The 21,891-nt window shown below is 42.8% G+C and overlaps 1 protein-coding gene across 2 annotated transcripts in view; it reads left to right on the top strand.

The window, feature by feature from the left end:
- Positions 1–21,111, top strand: part of LOC106578273 (vesicular glutamate transporter 1) — a 31,851-nt gene extending 10,740 nt beyond the window's left edge. For both annotated transcript variants that reach the window (XM_014156941.3, XM_082965561.1), the window contains exons 2-13: positions 1,126–1,378; positions 2,039–2,157; positions 2,256–2,370; positions 2,739–2,826; positions 3,471–3,557; positions 6,634–6,776; positions 10,638–10,787; positions 11,271–11,403; positions 17,133–17,243; positions 17,558–17,685; positions 18,027–18,096; positions 18,477–21,111. In XM_014156941.3, the coding sequence (XP_014012416.1) occupies positions 1,208–1,378; positions 2,039–2,157; positions 2,256–2,370; positions 2,739–2,826; positions 3,471–3,557; positions 6,634–6,776; positions 10,638–10,787; positions 11,271–11,403; positions 17,133–17,243; positions 17,558–17,685; positions 18,027–18,096; positions 18,477–18,766 (1,605 nt within the window). In that variant the 5' untranslated portion in view covers positions 1,126–1,207 and the 3' untranslated portion in view covers positions 18,767–21,111. The remainder of the gene's footprint in view (positions 1–1,125; positions 1,379–2,038; positions 2,158–2,255; positions 2,371–2,738; positions 2,827–3,470; positions 3,558–6,633; positions 6,777–10,637; positions 10,788–11,270; positions 11,404–17,132; positions 17,244–17,557; positions 17,686–18,026; positions 18,097–18,476) is intronic.
- Positions 21,112–21,891: the final 780 nt, after the last annotated feature.

The following is a 21,891-nucleotide window of genomic DNA, read 5'->3' as shown; positions in this document are numbered from 1 at the left end:
AACAGGTCCCAGACATGCTCAATGGGATTGAGATCCGGGCTCTTCAATGGCCATGGCAGAACACTGACACCTGTCTTGCAGGAAATCACGCACAGAACGAGCAGTATGGCTGGTGGCATTGTCATGCTGGACGGTCAGGTCAGGATGAGCCTGCAGGAAGGGTACCACATGAGGGAGGAGGATGTCTTCCCTGTAACGCACAGCGTTGAGATTGCCTGCATTGACAACAAGCTCAGTCCGATGATGCTGTGACACACCCAGACCGTGACGGACCCTCCACCTCCAAATCGATCCCGCTCCAGAGTACAGGCCTCGGTGTAACGCTCATTCCTTCGACGATAAACGCGAATCCGACCATCACCTTTGGTGAGACAAAACCATGACTCGTCAGTGAAGAGGACTTTTTGCCAGTCCTGTCTGGTCCAGCAACGGTGGGTTTGTGCCCATAGGCGACGTTGTTGCCTGTGATGTCTGGTGAGGACCTGCCTTACAACAGGCCTACAAGCCCTCAGTCCAGCCTCTGTCCGCAATAGTCTGAGCACTGATGGAGGGATTGTGCATTCCTGTTGTAACTCGGGCAGTTGTTGCCATCCTGTACCTGTCCCGCAGGTGTGATGTTCGGATGTACCGATCCTGTGCAGGTGTTGTTACACGTGGTCTGCCACTGCGAGGACGATCAGCTGTCTCCCTGTAGCCCTGTCCTAGGCGTCTCACAGTATGGACATTGCAATTTATTGCCCTGGCCACATCTGCAGTCCTCATGCCTCCTTGCAGCATGCCTAAGGCACGTTCACGCAGATGAGCAGGGACCCTGGGCATCTTTCTTTTGGTGTTTTTCAGAGTCAGTTGAATGTCCTCTTTGGTATCCTAAGTTTTCATAACTGTGACCTTAATTGACTACCGTCTGTAAGCTGTTAGTGTCTTAAGTGCATGTTCATTAATTATTTATGGTTCATTGAACAAGCATGGGAAACAGTGTTTAAACCCTTTACAATGAAGATCTGTGAAGTTATTTGGATTTTTACGAATTATCTTTGAAAGACAGGGTCCTGAAAAAGGGACATTCTTTTTTTTGCTGATTTTATATATCATATATATAATATCTCCTCTCCTTTTCGTTCTCAGAATCCTAGAGAAGCGGCAGGAAAATGGCGAGACAATCGAGCTCACCGATGAGGGTCAGGCAGTTATTGTGGAGGAGAAGGAGATGCCCGTGGTGGACTGCACCTGTTTCGGCCTGCCCCGACGCTACATCATCGCCATCCTCTCCGGCCTGGGCTTCTGCATCTCCTTCGGTATCCGATGCAACTTGGGCGTTGCCATCGTCAGCATGGTCAACAACCAAACCATCTACAAGGGCGACAAGCCGATTCTTGTGGTGAGTCAGAGATATTGTTTTAGAACAAAGGGTTCTAAAAGGGTTCTTTCAGGACAGGTAGGGTTCTACATGGTATCTTTTCCATCTAAATAACTCTTTATGTCTGAAAAAAGGGTTGTTGAGTGAAAACATTCTACCTGAAACCGAAAAGGGTTCTCTTACAGGGATAAGCCAAAGACATCTTTATGGTTCTAGGTCACACCTTTGTTTCCAAGAGTGATATGTGTGACTTGTTGGTAACCAGTGAGGGGAGAATGAATCCCTATTGTCAGTGGTGGTATGTATGCTCTCAAAGGGTCAGAGTTGGACCAATCAGGTTGCTTTGGCTTTACCTCCTTCTCCTAAATGGATAAGGACCTTATTGGTTGTAATGACCAACAAACACGAGACTCTAGCTGAAAGAGGATTGTTACTGCCAGTTGAAATGTGGTGGCTATCAAAGTTGCTAGGTCCCTATGATCGCAATAGTTTGATTGTCAACTGCGGCTTTGTCTTTTATTGAATTAAGACTTTGCTTCATGATTACTGTAGAAGGGTGATAGTTACGGTCACTTACTTTAGCGATCTCACATTTATTTTTTCCCACCACCCCAGAAAATCTTTTTCTCACCTTTTTTTTGCTTTGAACTCTTTTTTTCATTTTTCTCACTCTCTCCATAGAAAGCTCAGTTCAACTGGGAACCAGAAACGGTCGGAATGATCCATGGGTCATTTTTCTGGGGATACATAGTAACCCAAATACCCGGGGGATTCATCTGTCAAAAATTTGCAGCCAACAGGTCAGCTGCTTTTACTTGTATGTAAATAATGTGCTGTGAATATTTCAATAACTATTACTGTAGGTAGATATCTGATTCTTTTCCCCTCTATCACGCAGAGTCTTTGGTTTTGCCATTGTGGCCACCTCATGCCTGAATATGTTGATCCCATCGGCAGCACGAACTCACATTGGATGCGTTATCCTTGTCAGGATATGTCAAGGACTCGTGGAGGTGCTTGGCTACATCCAATGGCTTCCCCTAGCATACATCAGAGTTCACACTTGCACTATGCTGACAACTGATTGTTTTCTCTATGGTGAACTGGCCACTGCCCGGCCATGTGTCATTCTTGACGAGAATGTCTTCTTTCTAAAGTGTACAATGCATTTCACCTGAAACACCCTATGAGAGAAAGAGTTACACCAGGAAGTTATGTAATTGATTTTAGGAGATCAACTTTTCATATGAGAAAGAAAACATTCTCGTCAAGTATGACACATGGCCAGTCCACCATAGAGAAAACAGCTGTCAGCAACCTTTCAGTACAACTGCAAATATGAAAAGTTGTTGTTCTCCTAATGTATCTCTTTCTCTCATAGGGTGTTTCATACCCAGCATGCCACGGCATCTGGGCAAAATGGGCCCCGCCTCTTGAAAGAAGTCGATTGGCCACAACAGCTTTTTGTGGTGAGGTCATCTTTCTCTTCTGTCATCCTGTCTGTCATCCTGTCTGTCATCCTCTCTGTCTCCTCTCTGTCTCCTGTCTGTCATCCTCTCTGTCTCCTGTCTGTAATCCTCTCTGTCATCCTCTCTGTCTCCTGTCTGTCATCTCTGTCTGTCATCTCTGTCATCTCTGTCTGTCATCTCTGTCATCTCTGTCTGTCCTCTCTGTCATCCTCTCTGTCATCCTCTCTGTCATCCTCTCTGTCATCCTCTCTGTCATCCTCTCTGTCATCCTCTCTGTCTCCTGTCTGTAATCCTCTCTGTCATCCACTCTGTCATCCTCTCTGTCTCTTGTCTGTCATCCTCTCTGTCTCCTGTCTTTGTCTGGACACTACAAAGGGACACAGTTTTGACTACTATTAATATTACTTATTGTGATGACGTATTTCTCCATAATTCTTCTTGTAAAACGGATGTTTTCTACATGACTATAACCATTTCATCATCTACTGTGACTATTTTTACCCTTATAATAATTAATAATCATGCTGTGATTGCTCAAGATCGTAGTTCTAGTTCCACAGCAATGTGTTTAATGCTGTTGATTTTCCATATGACTGACCTTTCTGTCTCCCTCATGTTTGAGTGTGTCTGCCTCTGTATCTCAGGGTCCTATGCAGGAGCCGTGATAGCCATGCCACTGGCTGGAGTGCTAGTCCAGTACTCAGGGTGGTCGTCTGTCTTCTATGTCTACGGTTAGTGACTTCTGTTTGTCATAAATGTTCCCAACTTAAAGTGATAGTCAGGGCCGGCGTTATGGGCGGCCTTTAGGGGGCCTGGCCCGCCCTGCCGTACCTCCTTGCCCATCCAAATAACATATTGAAATATTGATAATTTATTTGACCAAGAGGCGCGCCGACAGAAAGACGCTTCAATATCAAATAAACATCCGAGCGAGCGAAACAGTGCCCTTCTGTCTCAGAATGCGTAGACCATGTATCTGATTCTGTATGGACCAAAAGAGTATGGCATGTCATACTATTTCTAGCCAGACAGCATCAGATACATGGGCTACATATAGTAAGACAGAGGGGAGCGGAGTTTTGCTCGCTCGGATGCTCTGTCCTGTGAGAGCGTTTCAGCAGAGCGGAAGAGGCGAAGCAAGAGGGCTCACTCTCGCCAAAATCTGTCCAGAATAAGCCCAATGTGTTTCCATGGGCATAATATGCAGACCTAAGCTTGTCGCCTGCCTTCCCGGGTTGGGACAATGATTCCCATTGTTAGGGCGGAAACAAGAGCTTCTCGTCATTATATACAGATCTCTGATTTCAGACTCTTGCGAATTGGAAAGGAAAGTTGGCGGGTGCACAGTGCACTGTTAAGATAATGGCTTCCCCTAAAGTAAATGTATGTTTTTTGCCAAAATGACATACTTACTACTGTCTGAATAAAAACATTCAAATACTTCACCAGAGAGCATGACTTGGCCACAGAGGATCATTAGCTTATTTTAAAAAGATTGTTGTGGATTGTTTCAAATCACAAGTGTGTAAGCCTATGCTTATTTGGGAATCCTGCAAATATGGCAGCGCAAATGGCAATATGTTTTGCTGATTTGAATTGCAGCTGACAGTGAAAAGCATGTAAATTATGTGTGAACATAAATGTCTGAGTTTAGTTTAAAATGTTGCAACAAGGAGGAGGGGAGGGGTATGTGGCGAAGATATGGCATGTCTCTCTCCAGAATGCATGTACTCAGCTTTCCAGAATACATGCACTCAGCTTTCCAGAATACATGCACTCAGCTTTCCAGAATACATGCACTCAGCTTTCCAGAATACATGCACTCAGCTTTCCAGAATACATGCACTCAGCTTTTCAGAATACATGCACTGAGCTTTCCAGAATGCATGCACTCAGCTTTCCAGAATGCATGCACTCAGCTTTCCAGAATACATGCACTCAGCTTTCCAGAATACATGCACTCAGCTTTCCAGAATACATGCACTCAGCTTTCCAGAATACATGCACTGAGCTTTCCAGAATGCATGCACTCAGCTTTCCAGAATACATGCACTCAGCTTTCCAGAATACATGCACTCAGCTTTCCAGAATACATGCACTCAGCTTTCCAGAATACATGCACTCAGCTTTCCAGAATACATGCACTCAGCTTTCCAGAATGCGCTCAGTGGTCTCCTGCCAATTCTTGCACATTCATTGTTTCATTATGTGAATTGTTTACCCTTTGATCGTTTCGTTGTTAAGCAATTCCCCATTACATATGTCACCAGTAGGTCTAGTAAATGTACCATTAATCCCCCATCATTTGGTTACATTAATTTCTGTTAATGCATATATTAATTACAGTTATTTACCGTTCTCATTCTCGGAGTGGAAACGTTGTTTGCAAAGTCCACAACCTGCTACACTTGTGAGAAACAAGTTAATGTAGAAAAGTGCCCATTTGGCAATGTCTGATTTCCGATTTGTCTTAACTCACCACGTCCACCACTAATAAGCTGAGCTTTTCAGTAATTTTTTCTTCACCTCACACTAAGTCAGTCTGTTGTTTTTTAAACATCCATTTCAAATGATTTGAAAACAATATCATGAAAATGATTCCATCACTCCCGGCCTCGATAATCAACAGGCGTTGGTGCAAAAGAGCAAAATATCATGATCTGACGATTCCATATATAGTATCTAGTGGAAACGTCATAAAAAAACAGCTGTCTGTCCCAAGCTCACTGGCACAGGAAACTCTGAGGGCCTGGAATAGGCTAGTTGATACAATGTTGCACTTCAATAGCTCAAGTCAAGACAGATAGAAAGGGAGGCAGAGTATAGATATTAATGTGTCATCAGGATATTTTCTGCTGTTTTTATTTTTCGGCTTTAGGCCTATGTATTTTACTTAGTTGACGTGGAAGTTGTAGGCCTACTACTGCATTGGCCTATAGGCTATCTGAGTTCTATGCGCTCATTTCTTTAGCCTCCAATGCATCACGGTGTATTACTGTGTCCATATGGCAGAGCAGAGGCTGGTGCTCTCGCCTTAGTTTAATTTGAACTTTTAGATTTTTATCATTTTACTTAAGTTTTTATGATTAACCACGTGACAATGATTTTGAGAAACAAAAACGTTATTATTGAAATTAAACTGTTCCACGAAAAGGCTGATATATAAAAAATGATCATAACTGTCTCTCAAATCAGTAGAAATTGAAACTCACGAGCTGCCTATGGTCTTTACTCATAAAAAAAATTGTGAACACACAAGCGCATGCACACATAGGAGGTCCCGTGAAAAAAACGTGCCCGCCTATGGAAATCAAAGGCCCGTCTGACGGATTCGTTCTGGCGCCGGCTCTGGAGATAGTTAACTTTCATGCAAAGTTTGAGTTATTTTACGACTTCCCTAGGGTATTGTCGTTTATTCCAAATCTTCAAAAAATTTGTTGCTGGTTATTTAGCAAAGTCTAGAATCACCTGGCTAGAATTTTTTGGAGAATGTAGCAATGCTACCAGAAATGGATTGTATCTGTTAGCAAAAGTGAACAATCCCTCAGTTCACTTCTGCTACCAGAAATGGATTGCATCTGTTAGCAAAAGTGAACAATCCCTCAGTTCACTTCAAGTATGCAAATTCTACAAAGGCTTATGAATTGGCTGTGAAACGTATGCACTGTAGCTCTGACCCTTAGTCTGTACTTGTTTTAAAAACCTCCTTTTCCCTTTTCCTCATCTTCCATCAGTTCCCCACTTTTACACTTCCTCTATTCTTCCTATTTTCTCTCCACTCGTTTCACTCTTCCTTCCACCTCCCAGGCAGCTTTGGGATCTTCTGGTATCTCTTCTGGATCCTGGTGTCATACGAGAGTCCGGCAGCCCACCCTACCATCACAGAAGAGGAGCAGAAATACATTGAAGAGGCAATCGGAATGTCAGCCGCTAATGCCACACCTGTTACGGTTAGTCAACAGTACACCAATTCCTCTATTCACTGACTCACTTCTGAATTAACCTTCACTTCTTCTCCAGATCCACTTTTCATGGCCCCTCCTTGCTGTGTTCTGATGGTGTGATTTAGCGTTTTTGAGCCTTTGACATTTTTTTTTAGTTAAGTGTCTGCGTCTGAAATGGCACACTTTTCCCTATATCAAATCAAATGTTATTTGTCACATGCACCGAATACAACAGGCCCCCATCAGGAAGTCCAGGATCCTGTTGTAGAGGGCGGTGTTTAGACCCAGGGTCCTTAGCTTATTGATGAGCTATGGTGTTGAATGCTGAGCTGTAGTCAATGAACAGCATTCTCATATAGGTGTTCCTTTTGTCCAGGTGGGAAAGGGTAGTGTGGAGACTCAATCTCACATCTGTGGATCTGTTGGGGCGGTATGCGAATTGTAATGGGTCTCGGGTTTCCGGCCTGATGGTGTTGTGAGCCATGACCAGCCTTGTAAAGCAGTTCATGACTACCGACGTGAGTGCTAAGGGGCGGTAATCATTTAGGCAGGTGACCTTTGCTTTTTTGGGCACAGGGTCTATGGTGGTCTGTTTGAAACATGTAGGTATTACAGACTCGGTCAGGGAGAGGTTGAAAATGTCAGTGAAGACACTTGCCAGTTTGTCCGCGCATGCTTTGAGTACACTTCCTGGTAGTCCGTCTGGCCCTGCTACTTTGTGAATGTTGACCTGTTTAAAGGTCTTGCTCACATCTGCTATGGAGAGCGTGATGACACAGTTGTCCAGAACAGCTGGTGCTCTCATGCATGCTTCAGTGTTGCTTGCCTCGAAGCGAGCATAAAAGGCATTTAGCTCGTCTTGTAGGCTCGTGTCACTGGGCAGCTCGCGGCTGGGTTTCCATTTTCAGTCCGATGAGTGTCGGAGCCGGTGTAGTAGGATTCAGTCTTAGTCCTGTATTGACGCTTTGCCTGTTTGATGGTTCGTCTGAGGGCATAGCAGGATTTTTTTTATAAGTGTCCGTGTTAGTCTCCCGCTCCTTGAAAGCGGCAGCTCTAGCCTTTAGCTCAGTGCGGATATTGCCTGTAATCCATTGGTTCTGGTTGGGAAATGTACATACAGTCACTGTGGGGACGAAGTCATCGATGCACTTATTGATGAAGCCGGTGACTGAAATAGTATACTCCTCAATGCCACTGAATTAATCCCGGGCCATATTCCAGTCTGTTTTAGTTCGTTTTTTGCCATTGGATGAATCCTGTGCTAGCAAAACAGTCCTGTGGCGTAGTATCCGCGTCATCTGACCACTTCCGTATTGAGCGAGTCACTGGTACTTCCTGCTTTAGTTTTTGCTTGTAAGCAGGAATCAGGAGGATAGAATTATGGTGAGATTTGACAAATGGAGGGCGAGGGAGAGCTTTGTATACGTCTCTGTGTGTGGAGTAACGGTGGTCTAGAGTTTTTTTCCTCTGGTTGCACATGTGACATGGTGGTAGAAATGAGGTAAAATGGATTTAAGTTTGCCTGCATTAAAGTCCCCGGCCACTAGGAGCCCCGCTTCTGGATGAGCATTTTATTGTTTTGTTATGGCCTTATACAGCTCGTTGAGTGTGCTCCTAGTACCAGCATCAGTTTGTGGTGGTAAATAGACGGCAAAGAATAATATAGATGATTACTCTCTTGGTAGATTGTATGGGCTACAGCTTATCATGAGGTATTCTACTTCAGGCGAGCAATACCTCGATACTTCTTTAATATTAGACATCGCGCATCAGCAGTTATTGACAAATAAACACACACAACCGCCCCTAGCTTACCCAGATGTAGCTGCTCTGTCCTGCCAATGCACGGAGAAGCCAGCCGGCTCTATATTATCTGTGTCGTCGCTCAGCCACGTCTCGGTGAAACATAAGATATTACAGTTTTTAATGTCCTGTTGGTAGGATAGTCTTAATCGTAGATCATCCAGTTTGTTTTCCAATGATTGCACGTTGGTCGATAATACGGAGGGAAGAGGTGGTTTACCTACTCGTCGGTGAATTCTTACAAGGCACCTCGCCCTCCTCCCCCTTTTCCTCTGTCTTTTCTTCACGCTGATGACTGGGATTTGGGCCTTGTCTTGACAAAGTAGTATATCCTTCGCGTCGGACTCGTTAAAGAAAAAATCTTTGTCCAATTCGAGGTGAGTAATCGCTGTTCTGTTGTCCAGAAGCTCTTTTCGGTCATAAGAGACAGTAGCAGCTACATTATGTACAAAATTAGTTACAAACAATGAGAAAAAACAAACAAAATAGCACAGTTGGTTAGGAGCCTGTAAAATGGCAGCCCAACCCAGTGACTAAAATATATTTGTCAAACACCTATTTTTCAGTGGCAATTAACGAGACTATAATTGACTAAATAGACCCAGAAAAAACTATAACTAAACAAAAACTATTTTAAATTTCAGTTGACTAAAACGTGACGAGACAATTATCTCTGTGACTAAAATCAGACTGGTAAGTGGACTGGACAAGAGTTTTTGGAAAGATTGAGAGCTTTTCAGTGATAAGCACAATTAATATTAGCAGAACAGATGCGCAGTTCTGTTCAGCAGTGGGAAGGACACGTCATACACAGCTTAAATCAGCTGGGGAGCAAGCGATGAGGGGAGACAGGCTCTGCTCCTCCTCCGCCTCTGATTATACACATTGGTTGCGGCTCCGTAGCTAACTAGTCACCATCAGCCTTCTAGTTAGCTACTCTTTGCCTGGGCTAAGTGTGCCACTAGCGCCCAACCTCGACAACATCTGGTGAAATTGCAGAGCACGAAATTCAAAATACAAAATTCATAATATTAAACATTCATGAAAATACAAGTGTCTTACACCGTTTACGTTTAAAAGCTTAACTTTTTGTTAATCCAGCCGCTTTGTCAGATTTCAAAAAGGCTTTACGGCGAAAGCATACCATGCGATTATCTGAGGACAGCGCCCCGCGTACAAAAGCATTACAAACATTTTCCAAACAAGCAGAGGCGTCACGAAAGTCAGAAATAGAGATAAAATAAATCACTTACCTTTGAAGATCTTCCTCTGTTTGCTATCCCAAGGGTCCCAGCTACATAACAAATGGTCGTTTTGTTCGATAAAGTCCTTCTTTATATCCCAAAAAAGTCAGTTTAGTTGGCGCACTTGATTCAGTAATCCACCGGTTTCCCTCGTTCAAAATGCATACAAATGAATCCCAAAAGTTACCAATAAACTTCGTCCAAACAAGTCAAACAATGTTTCTAATCAATCCTCAGGTACCCTAATATGTAAATAAACGATACAATTTAAGACGGATAATAGTATGTTCATTACCGGAGATAAATAACGAAGTGCGCGCTCTGGTGGTTGTGCTTCTATCTCTGTCTCTCTGTGTCTCTGTGTCTCTGTCTGTGTCTCTCAGTCTCTTATGCTGTTGGGAAGAGAATAGGATGTTACTGTATGTTTACTATAGGTTAATGAGGCAATACAAATGTGATGTGACTAAAATGAAAGGGCATTTAGTTGACTAAAACGGCCCACTGTTTTCGTAATTTTTACAATATCTAGACTACAATAATGACAAAAGTGTGACTAAAACATAATGATATTTTAGACAAAAAAAAGAAAAGAAAGAGTGCCAAAATGAACAGTGCTCTGGCCAAAAGCAGTGTCTTTTAGAGCACACAATAGAATCAAGATAACATGATCAACCCATGTCTCAACGCGGTGGTTGTTACAAAATATCTAAATCTGTGTCATTTTTAAACAAATATATTCAGTATCTACTGTATTAAATGTTTTTTTGTTTTTTTTATGTGCACATTTGCCTGCAACATAACACTGAATGTTTTCCTCTAGAAATGGAACACGCCTTGGAGAGCCTTTTTCACTTCGATGCCGGTCTACGCCATCATCGTGGCCAATTTCTGTAGAAGCTGGACCTTCTACTTGCTCCTCATCAGCCAACCTGCATACTTTGAGGAAGTGTTTGGGTTTGAGATCAGCAAGGTGTCTAAGACAAGGAATATCCATGTAGAGCTGGCCTAGAGCCACACTCAGAAAAAAGGGTTCCAAAAGGGTTCTTCGGCAGTCCCCATAGGAGAACCATTTTTGGTTCCAGGTAAATCCCTTTTGGGTTCCATGTAAAACCCTCTGTGGAAAGGGTTCTTCATGGAACACAAAAGGGTTCTACTTGGAGCCAAAAAGGGTTATTTAAAGGGTTCTCCTATGGGGACAGCCAAATAACTCTTTTAGCTTCTAGATAGCAGGTTAATCTGGCTTTGTGTGATCCCAGGGTTGTGTGATCCCAGGCTTGTGTGATCCCGGGGTACACAAATTGTATTTTTATCTTTTCTTGTGAGGACTTCTAACAAGCAGAGTTATGCTACTCTAAATCTTGTCTTATTTGTCATACAGTACTCAAAAATATCTTCCCTCTCCTTTTTCCAAACCTCTGCTCACCTCCTATCCACCCTCCACCCCTCATCCCAGGTGGGCATGGTGTCGGCGCTCCCCCATCTAGTGATGACCATCATCGTGCCGATCGGGGGCCAGCTGGCTGACTACCTGCGCACAAACAAAATCATGAGCACCACCAATGTCAGGAAGATGATGAACTGTGGAGGTAAGCAAGGAGGAAGGAAAGAGGAGGACGGAATTAAAAAAAAATATATATATTTTACCTTTATTTAACAAGGCAAGTCAGTTAAGAACAAATTCTTATTTACAATGACGGCCTAGGAACATTGGGTTAACTGCCTTGTTCAGGGGGAGAGCGGGAGCAGGCTGAAGGGCAAGAGGTGTCATTGATTTAGAGATTTGCTATCAAGTGTTTGTATCCATGAATCATAAAAGATTATTGGTTGATTTGTATCAAATCAAGTCACATTTTTATGGACGCATACACATACGCATACAGGCGTACAGTGGGGGAAAAAAGTATTTGATCCCCTGCTGATTTTGTACGTTTGCCCACTTACAAAGAAATGATCAGTCTATAATTTTAATGGTAGGTTTATATGAACATTGAGAGACAGAATAACAACAAAAATGTTATAAAATGATTTGTATTTTAATGAGGGAAATAAGTATTTGACCCCCCTCTCAATCAGAAAGATTTCTGGCTCCCAGGTGTCTTTTACATCAAATCAAATCAAATCAAATGTATTTATATAGCCCTTCGTACATCAGCTGATATCTCAAAGTGCTGTACAGAAACCCAGCCTAAAACCCCAAACAGCAAGCAATGCATGTGAAAGAAGCACGGTGGCTAGGAAAAACTCCCTAGGAAAAAATCCCTAGAAAGGCCAAAAACCTAGGAAGAAACCTAGAGAGGAACCAGGCTATGAGGGGTGGCCAGTCCTCTTCTGGCTGTGCAGGGTGGATATTATAACAGAACATGGTCAAGATGTTAAAATGTTCATAAATGACCAGCATGGTCAAATAATAATAATCATAGTAGTTGTCGAGGGTGCAACAAGCACGTCCGGTGAACAGGTCAGGGTTCCATAGCCACAGGCAGAACAGTTGAAACTGGAGCAGCAGCACGGCCAGGTGGACTGGGGACAGCAAGGAGTCATCATGCCAGGTACTCCTGAGGCATGGTCCTCGGGCTCAGGTCCTCCGAGAGAAAGAAAGAGAGAAAGAGAGAATTAGAGAGAGCATATTTAAATTCACACAGGATACCGGATAAGACAAGAGAAATACTCCAGATGTAACAGACTGACCCTAGCCCCCCGACACATAAACTACTGCAGCATAAATACTGGAGGCTGAGACAGGAGGGATCAGAAGACACTGTGGCCCCATCCGATGATACCCCCGGACAGGGCCAAATAGGCAGGATATAACCCCACCCACTTTGCTAAAGCACAGCCCCCACACCACTAGAGGGATGTCTCCAACCACCAACTTACCGTCCTAAGACAAGGCCGAGTATAGCCCACAGAGATCTCCGCCACGGCACAACCCAAGGGGGGGGGGGGCGCCAACCCAGACAGGAAGACCACGTCAGTGACTCAACCCACTCAAGTGACGCACCCCTCCCATGGACGGCATGGGAGAACACCAGTAAGCCAGTGACTCAGCCCCTGTAATAGGGTTAGAGGCAGAGAATCCCAGTGGAGAGAGGGGAGACAGCAAGGGCGGTTCGTTGCTCCAGCCTTTCCGTTCACCTTCACACTCCTGGGCCAGACTATACTTAATCATAGGACCTACTGAAGAGATAAGTCTTCAGTAAAGACTTAAAGGTTGAGACTGAGTCTGCGTCTCTCACATGGGTAGGCAGACCATTCCATAAAAATGGAGCTCTATAGGAGAAAGCCCTACCTCCAGCCGTTTACTTAAAAATTCTAGGGACAATTAGGAGGCCTGCGTCTTGTGACCGTAGTGTACGTGTAGGTATGTACGGCAGGACCAAATCGGAAAGATAGGTAGGAGCAAGCCCATGTAATGCTTTGTAGGTTAGCAGTAAAACCTTGAAATCAGCCCTTGACTTAACAGGAAGCCAGTGTAAGGAGGCTAGCACTGGAGTAATATGATCAAATTTTTGGGTTCTAGTCAGGATTCTAGCAGCCGTATTTAGCACTAACTGAAGTTTGTTTAGAGCTTTATCCGGATAGCCGGAAAGTAGAGCATTGCAGTAGTCCAGCCTAGAAGTAACAAAAGCATGGATTCATTTTTCTGCATCATTTTTGGACAGAAAGTTTCTGACTTTTGCAATGTTACGTAGATGGAAAAAAGCTGTCCTTGAAACAGTCTTGATATGTTCTTCAAAAGAGAGATCAGGGTCCAGAGTAACGCCGAGGTCCTTCACAGTTTTATTTGAGACGACTGTACAACCATCCAGATTAATTGTCAGATTCAACAGAAGATCTCTTTGTTTCTTGGGACCTAGAACAAGCATCTCTGTTTTGTCCGAGTTTAAAAGTAGAAAGTCTGCAGCCATCCACTTCTTTATGTCTGAAACACAGGCTTCTAGCGAGGGGATTTTTGCGGCTTCACCATGTTTCATACAGCTGTGTGTCGTCCGCATAGCAGTGAAATTTAACATTATGTTTTCGAATGACATCCCCAAGAGGTAAAATATATAGTGAAAACAATAGTGGTCCTAAAACGGAACCTTGAGGAACACCGAAATTTACAATTGATTTGTCAGAGGACAAAGCATTCACAGAGACAAACTGATATCTTTCCAACAGATAAGATCTAAACCAGGCCAGAACTTGTCCATGTAGACCAATTTGGGTTTCCAATCTCTCCAAAAGAATGTGGTGGTCGATGGTATCAAAAGCAGCACTAAGATCTAGGAGCACGAGGACAGATGCAGAGCCTCGGTCTGACGTCATTAAAAGGTCATTTACCACCTTCACAAGTGCAGTCTCAGTGCTATGATGGGGTCTAAAACCAGACTGAAGCGTTTCGTATACATTGTTTGTCTTCAGGAAGGCAGTGAGTTGCTGCGCAACAGCTTTTTCTAAAATGTTTGAGAGGAATGGAAGATTCGATATAGGCCAATAGTTTTTTTATAATTTCTGGGTCAAGATTCGGCTTTTTCAAGAGAGGCTTTATTACTGCCACTTTTAGTGAGCTTGGTACACATCCGGTGGATAGAGAGCCGTTTATTATGCTCAACATAGGAGGGCCGAGCACAGGAAGCAGCTCTTTCAGTAGTTTAGTTGGAATAGGGTCCAGTATGCAGCTTGAGGGTTTAGAGGCCATGATTATTTTCATCATTGTTTCAAGAGATATAGTACTAAAACACTTTAGTATCTCCCTTGATCCTAGGTCCTGGCAGAGTTGTGCAGACTCAGGACAATGGAGCTTTGGAGGAATACGCAGATTTAAAGAGGAGTCCGTAATTTGCTTTCTAATGATCATGATCTTTTCCTCAAAGAAGTTCATAAATGTATTACTGCTGAAGTGAAAGCCATCCTCCATTTGCAAATGCTGCTTTTTAGTTAGCTTTGCGACAGTATCAAAAATAAATTTCGGATTGTTCTTATTTTCCTCAATTAAGTTGGAAAAATAGGATGCTCGAGGTGAGATTAGGAGCACACTCTTAAAGGGAGTGCTCCTAATCTCAGTTTGTTACCTGTATAAAAGACACCTGTCCACAGAAGCAATCAATCAATCAGATTCCAAACTCTCCATCATGGCCTAGACCAAAGAGCTCTCCAAGGATGTCAGGGACAAGATTGTAGACCTACACAAGGCTGGAATGGGCTACAAGACCATCGCCAAGCAGCTTGGTGAGAAGGTGACAACAATTGGTGTGATTATTTGCAAATGGAAGAAACACAAAAGAACTGTCCATCTCCCTCGGCCTGGGGCTCCATGCAAGATCTCACCTCGGGGAGTTGCAATGATCATGAGAACGGTGAGGAATCAACCCAGAACTACACGGGAGGATCTTGTCAATGATCTCAAGGCAGCTGGGACCATAGTCACCAAGAAAACAATTGGTAACACACTACGCCGTGAAGGACTGAAATCCTGCAGCGCTGGCAAGGTCCCCCTGCTCAAGAAAGCACATATACATGCCCGTCTGAAGTTGTCCTCTGAATCATTCAGATGTTCATTGGCAAACTGGGTGAAAGTGTTGTGGTCAGATGAGACCAAAATGGAGCTCTTTGGCATCAACTCAACTCGCGGTGTTTGGAGGAGGAGGAATGCTGCCTATGACCCCAAGAACACCATCCCCACCGTCAAACATGGAGGTGGAAACATTATGCTTTGGAGGTGTTTTTCTGCTAAGGGGACAGGACAACTTCACCGCATCAAAGGGACGATGGACGGGGCCATGTACTTGGGTGAGAACCTCCTTCCCTCAGCCATGGCATTGAAAATGGGTCGTGGATGGGTATCCCAGCATGAGAATGACCCAAAACACACGGCCAAGGCAACAAAGGAGTGGCTCAAGAAGAAGCACATTAAGGTCCTGGAGTGGCCTAGCCAGTCTCCAGACCTTAATCCCATAGAAAATCTGTGGAGGGAGCTGAAGGTTCGAGTTGCCAAACGTCAGCCTCGAAACCTTAATGACTTGGAGAAGATCTGCAAAGAGGAGTGGGACAAAAAAAAACTACAAGAAACGTCTGACCTCTGATTGCCAACAAGGGTTTTGCCACCAAGTACTAAGTTATGTTTTGCAGAGGGGTCAAATACTTATTTCCCTCATTAAAGTGCAAATCAATTTATAACATTTTTGACATGCGTTTTTCTGGATTTTTTTGTTGTTATTCTGTCTCTCACTGTTCAAATAAACCTACCATTAAAATTATAGACTGATCATTTCTTTGTCAGTGGGCAAACGTACAAAATCAGCAGGGGATCAAATACTTTTTTCCCTCACTGTATGTATGTATGTATTATGGGATGGGATGTATAGACATTATGGACAGAATGTGGATAGAATATGTAGTATATCTGTAGAATAAGTAGGATATAATAGTATGTGTAGAGCAATAGTTGAATAGGATGGTATTGACTAGAATACAGTATTATACATACGAAATGAGTAAAACAGTATGTACACATTATTAAAGTGACCAGTGTTCCATTATTAAAGTGACCAGTTTTCCATGTCTATGTACATAGGTCAGCAGCTTCTAAGGTGCAGGGCAGAGAACCGTGTGTTAGCCGGCTAGTGACAGTGACTAAGTTCAGGACAGGGTACTGGGTGGAGGCCGGCTAGTGATGGCTATTTAACAGTCTGATGGCCTTGAGATAGAAGCTGTTTTTCAGTCTCTCAGGTCAGTACAGGTGCATCAAAGTTGGGACTATCAGTCAGCTTGTGCCAGTTTTGTCATATATGACCTCTACTTTTACATGAGCAAAACTACAACTACAAGGAGAAATAGCAGGTAAAAAAAAGTTGAACAAAAAGATTCAGGAAAGATATTGACCTGGAAAATACAACACCTTGTTTTGCGGTAAGCACAGAGTCCAGTCGGTGCGTGAGAAAATGATCACTGCATAAGGCAAATGATGACTCACCGTAACGCAGCATTGCTTGCCACTGTAGACTATTTTTGAACTGCAGAGAAATCGATAGAGGAGTGAGGGGAATGAGAAGCGTGTATATATATTTGTATATCTCACTGTGTGAAGCTGCACCATGTAGAGCCACAGTTAAGTTATACTTTCCTCAATACCCTTTAACTAGAAGGAAACAAAGAAAATAACTTCTTGAAGAAAAATATTCTCTATCCCTTTGAGTTTCACCACTTTATTTTTGTGCTGTTTTATCCGCAACACAAATCAATCCCCATTCATTTACCTGTGTATTCAAAGAATGCTCATTTGATTATTGACTTCCTCCGTATATGTTTATGGGTCTTTATTTCCTTGTAATAGGTTTCGGAATGGAAGCCACCCTACTGCTAGTGGTCGGGTTTTCTCATACGAAAGCTGTGGCTATCACCTTTTTGGTTTTGGCTGTGGGCTTCAGTGGGTTCGCTATTTCAGGTGAGACTTGGGTTGTTATCTTTTAATCGCTCATACCTCTGCAATTCTCTCCTCAAGACACGTTTTGGCATTCTCATACAACAGAAAAAAAATAGTTCACTGCAGCACCTCACTGAAACGAATAAGCTTTGTCAGCAGAACAACTAACCTGATCTGTCCATAGAGAATTGCATAATCTCTCAAGCTCAGTTATTTCGGGGATCGTCCCTGTCTGGCATGAAGTTTGGCTACTAATATATCATATTCTTGAAAATTGATCGTCTGTGTAGTTTACAACAACAACATGGTGACCTTTCTCTCTGTTTCCCCATTAGGCTTTAATGTGAACCATCTGGACATTGCTCCCCGCTATGCCAGTATCCTCATGGGCATCTCCAACGGTGTGGGCACTTTGTCTGGCATGGTGTGCCCGCTCATTGTTGGCGCCATGACCAAACACAAGGTACAAAATTACTCTACTTCTACACAATATAATACATCACACTGCTTACTGCATTCATTACTGACTACTACACATCATATAAATCATTATCTATCATAACACAGCAAGACACTCATGGAGGAGTAAGAGACAGATTCTTACACAATATTCATCCTTTCTGATTTTTTTCTTTTATCACTTGTTTTAATCGATTTTTCTCACCCCATTCACTCTCTTTTTTACTTTCTTTCTCGCTCTCTCTCTCTCTCTCTCCCTCTCTCTCACACACACGGACACACACTCTCTCTTTCACTCGGTCTAACAATCACTCTTTATCTTTCTCCCTCCCTCTCTCGCCTTAGACGCGGGAAGAGTGGCAGTATGTGTTTCTCATTGCTGCACTAGTTCATTACGGCGGTGTTATATTCTATGGTGTGTATTCTCTCTCAATCCCCCCACCCCTCTCTTCGCACATCCTAATGAAGCTGTATAATGATGCTCAGTTTCACAACAATTGTTTGCCGTTTACTCTTGAATTGACCCTGAAGTAAATAAACGGGTTTCATTTGTATCAAACTCATTTCATGCCAAACAAGCTATATCCTTCATTGAAAATCAAACATGTATTCTCATATCGCTATTACCTTTTGCACTATTGCATTGCCTTTTGTAATAATATTCAGCTATGATTCATTTTGGTCCTACATTCCATATGTTAATGCAACCCTTCAGTGTAGAACTAAATCATCTAGATCCAAGTCAAGTAAGTACAGCTTTGGGCAGAATGATTTTATTTGTCTTTTGTATTCCAGGACTTTTTGCCTCTGGAGAAAAGCAGTGGTGGGCAGAGCCCGAGCAACTTAGCGATGACAAGTGTGGAATTCTGGATGAGGATGAGCTGGCCAACGAGACGGAGGAGTTGTACCGTACCAGCGGAGGAGGAGGCTACGGAGCAACGAGCCAAGCCCCGGATCCCAATGGAGGAGGAGGAGGAGGTGCAGGAACCTGGGTTTCAGACTGGGACAAGACTGAAGAGCTAGTACAACCACCAGGAACCAATAGTTACCTACATGGAGGAGAGGAAGACAGGGAGCTAACATAGAGGGAGTTACAGGGTGGGGTAGCAGACAGAAAGAATACGTAAAAGAGTGAAAAGTTTCCTTGTGGTACCGGATCTTGGAAAGGGGTGGATTAGGTAGATGGGATGAGGGCAAGGAGCGGAAGAGGAGGAAGAAAAGCCAGCATGACCATAGTATTATTTATGGAGAACTGAAAATTATTGTACAAAAGTGGAAAGAGGATGAGCCATAGCTGTACTAAGCGTGTGTATGTGAGTGTGTTTTTGCATTTGTGTACCGTGTGTGAGACACTCTCACTAAGAGTATTTTAGGGCACCAAAGCTTCTTTGTCGATACTGGTACACCTCTTATTGAAGAAGGATATTTTTAGGCCCAGTTTGGTTGCTTTCATTAACAGTGTGTTTATTATAACCCACCATATGGGTTGTCAGTTTGGTTTATATTCCATAATGAGGATGAGCCTGATTTTTGTTACCATGTTTGTCACAAGACTACCTGTAGATCTACAACTGAATGCCATATACTATATCACAATCTGGTGGCTAACAACATGTTAATTCAATCCATGATAATGTTCACACTTTTAAGAAAAAACATCTTACTTGTGCCAATAAGTGGTATTGGTTTGCTTAATCTGGAGAGATGCAGTCTAAAAATTCAAATGTTATTGACTTACAGCATTGTAACTACCAGTTTATCTTTAGACTGTTCAGTATTCCTTCCACAGTATCAGTTCAATGAGTACAATTAACCATTCTATCATGTCAACGAATTGTATACATTAGGCCTCTAACCTGTCTGCCTGGTTGAAAATGATTGTCTATTGAGATGTTGCCTTGGAAATAATTACAAGGGATGTGGTTTTAGAAAAATAGTCAGAAGGATGAGAAAAATAGTTGCGCCAAAGACCAACTCAGAAACATCACCCAATCCAAGTTCTGCAAAATATAGTGAAAGAAGTTTATTGACAGGTAATACTGGTATTTGACAGGTATACTGGTATATATTTCACATACATTTGTTAGACTCTTCTGTTTTACTTTATATAAGACTGTAAGTATGACGGTGTTTTGGGAAAGGAAAATGTAGAATCGCATAAAACGTAATAGTATTGTTCTGTAACAAGTCTGGATTCCGTATATACACTGTATTCTCCACCTCCAATAGACTCGTACTTATGCTATTGTAGCTTTGTATTGATTTCCACTGTTTGTCTTGCCGGTCACGCTTGATATATTGTGATGTCAGTGCGCTCGTGCCGAAGAACCAGTTTGCAGGCAACAAGGAGCCCAAAAAAAAAGAACACACGCCAGCCTGTGCCCACCGTCACAGTGACTAAACAATAACACACGGAGGGAGAGAGACTGTGGTGTCATGATCCCAAAGAGCGCCCACCATGACCCTATCAATCACTCATCCAAACCAGTCAAATAGTGACTGCTTTGAAGGGCAAAATGGTGCATGAAGCTATATACCAGCCAATGGTTGACAGTACATTTCAAACATGATATTGATGTAGCCCCTGGCTCCCTCCAATGCAGGGCCGTGTTCATTAAGCACCAAAAGAAGAAGAAAAACTGACTGAAACAGGGAGGGACTACCTCGACTTATGAAATACACGACCCTGGTGTCCATACAGAGCAGAGAAGGGGAACCGGAGATCTCTCTCTCCTATGGAGGAATATCTCTCTCACCAACCCCTCCCTTTACTTATATAGCCTGCACTGAAGTGGAACTCTGGATATACTTAGACATGTCGGTAGGCTATATTTTTACGCACTTAGTCAAAAAGCAATAACTAATGAATTATGTATGTCACTGAAAATGTTGAATTTCTGTACATAAATAATAACTTTACTGGTGAGCTTTTTGAGTTGTTTAGTTAGCCTTGGAGCCCAAAGATAAAACCCATGTTTTCATTGCTAAAGCAGAGTCATGTCACACTTTCAGACTTAGATCAAATATGGCAAAAACATGAAAGTATTTTGAGGTACACTTGATATAGCTTGATGTTTGCACTTTTGGGACAATTTCATTGGCTCTTCTGTACCAGGCAAACTAAATCAAGTGCAGCTTAAGTATTTAAACGTTTTTTACTTACATATTTCACCCAGGTCTGATCACTTTGACTGACGAGTTTGTTTCAGTCATTGGCGATAAACAGTATTAGTCTTTCACAGTCCTGGAAAGGATGAATATTTACTGTTAGGGTTTTTACTGTGCTTGTGTTTTTGTTTATTTTTTATAGACTGTCAGCTGCTTTCATTCTTTAACAGTTTTGTTTTGTTCTTTACTGTAAAATTGTGTATGTAAAAAACATGTACATGTGGAAAAAATATTGTATAATAAAAGCTAGAGGACAATACTATTATTACTATTATCATTACTACTGCTATTATCAACATTATTACAAATTATTCAACATTATTTTGGAACATTACATTCTATTTTCTCTATGAATCTGTTCAGGTTTCTATACTTGTGGATGGTATGTGAATTGTGAACAAACTGTATAATACACAAAGCCTCTTGCTTGTCTGGTTCCCACTTTATCTGCCCACATCTTTCCCTTCTAACACCCCATTCTTTCCTCTGCCTCTGGTTGGGCTGCTAATGGGCAAATAACCCCTCTCTCCAGATACGAGGTGTCATATTTCTATGCCATATCCCTTTCCCATCTATTGATCACTGGGCTTCAGATATCACCCTAGAGAAAATGGGAGAGAGAAATAGAGGCTTTGTCACTGTCCAGGGAGCACGTGGTGGGTCTATGTCATCATGTCAGACAGAGATAGTGTTTTCTACACTGGTCATAAGGACTCTCTCTTTCTCTGCCCTCTCTTATCGTTAATCCTGCATCCATCTGCCTGAGATTGAGCGAAAAGGAAGGGGGAAGGGAGAGACATTGGTAAGTGATATTTGATAATGGTATTATATTATGACACCTGATTTCTAGCTGTGCACTGTGCATTCTCTTGGCATTGTTCTGTGAGGGGGTGAAGGAGAGAGACAAGGAGGGAAGGAAGGAGGGAGGAAAGAGAAGCTGTCAGGTTAGCGGAAGTCTTTCTGACACACTTGGCTGGGCTGAGGAGTTTCCTGGTGGGAACAGCAGGTTCAGGTAATTATAGTCGAGATGGATGAGTGGAGT

The sequence above is a fragment of the Salmo salar genome, chromosome 19 (genome assembly GCF_965601325.2).
Source record: "Salmo salar chromosome 19, fSalSal1, whole genome shotgun sequence".
Lineage (NCBI taxonomy): Eukaryota > Metazoa > Chordata > Actinopteri > Salmoniformes > Salmonidae > Salmo > Salmo salar.
The sequence above is the reverse complement of the archived record's forward strand: the minus strand, read 5'-3'. Positions and strand labels throughout refer to the sequence as shown.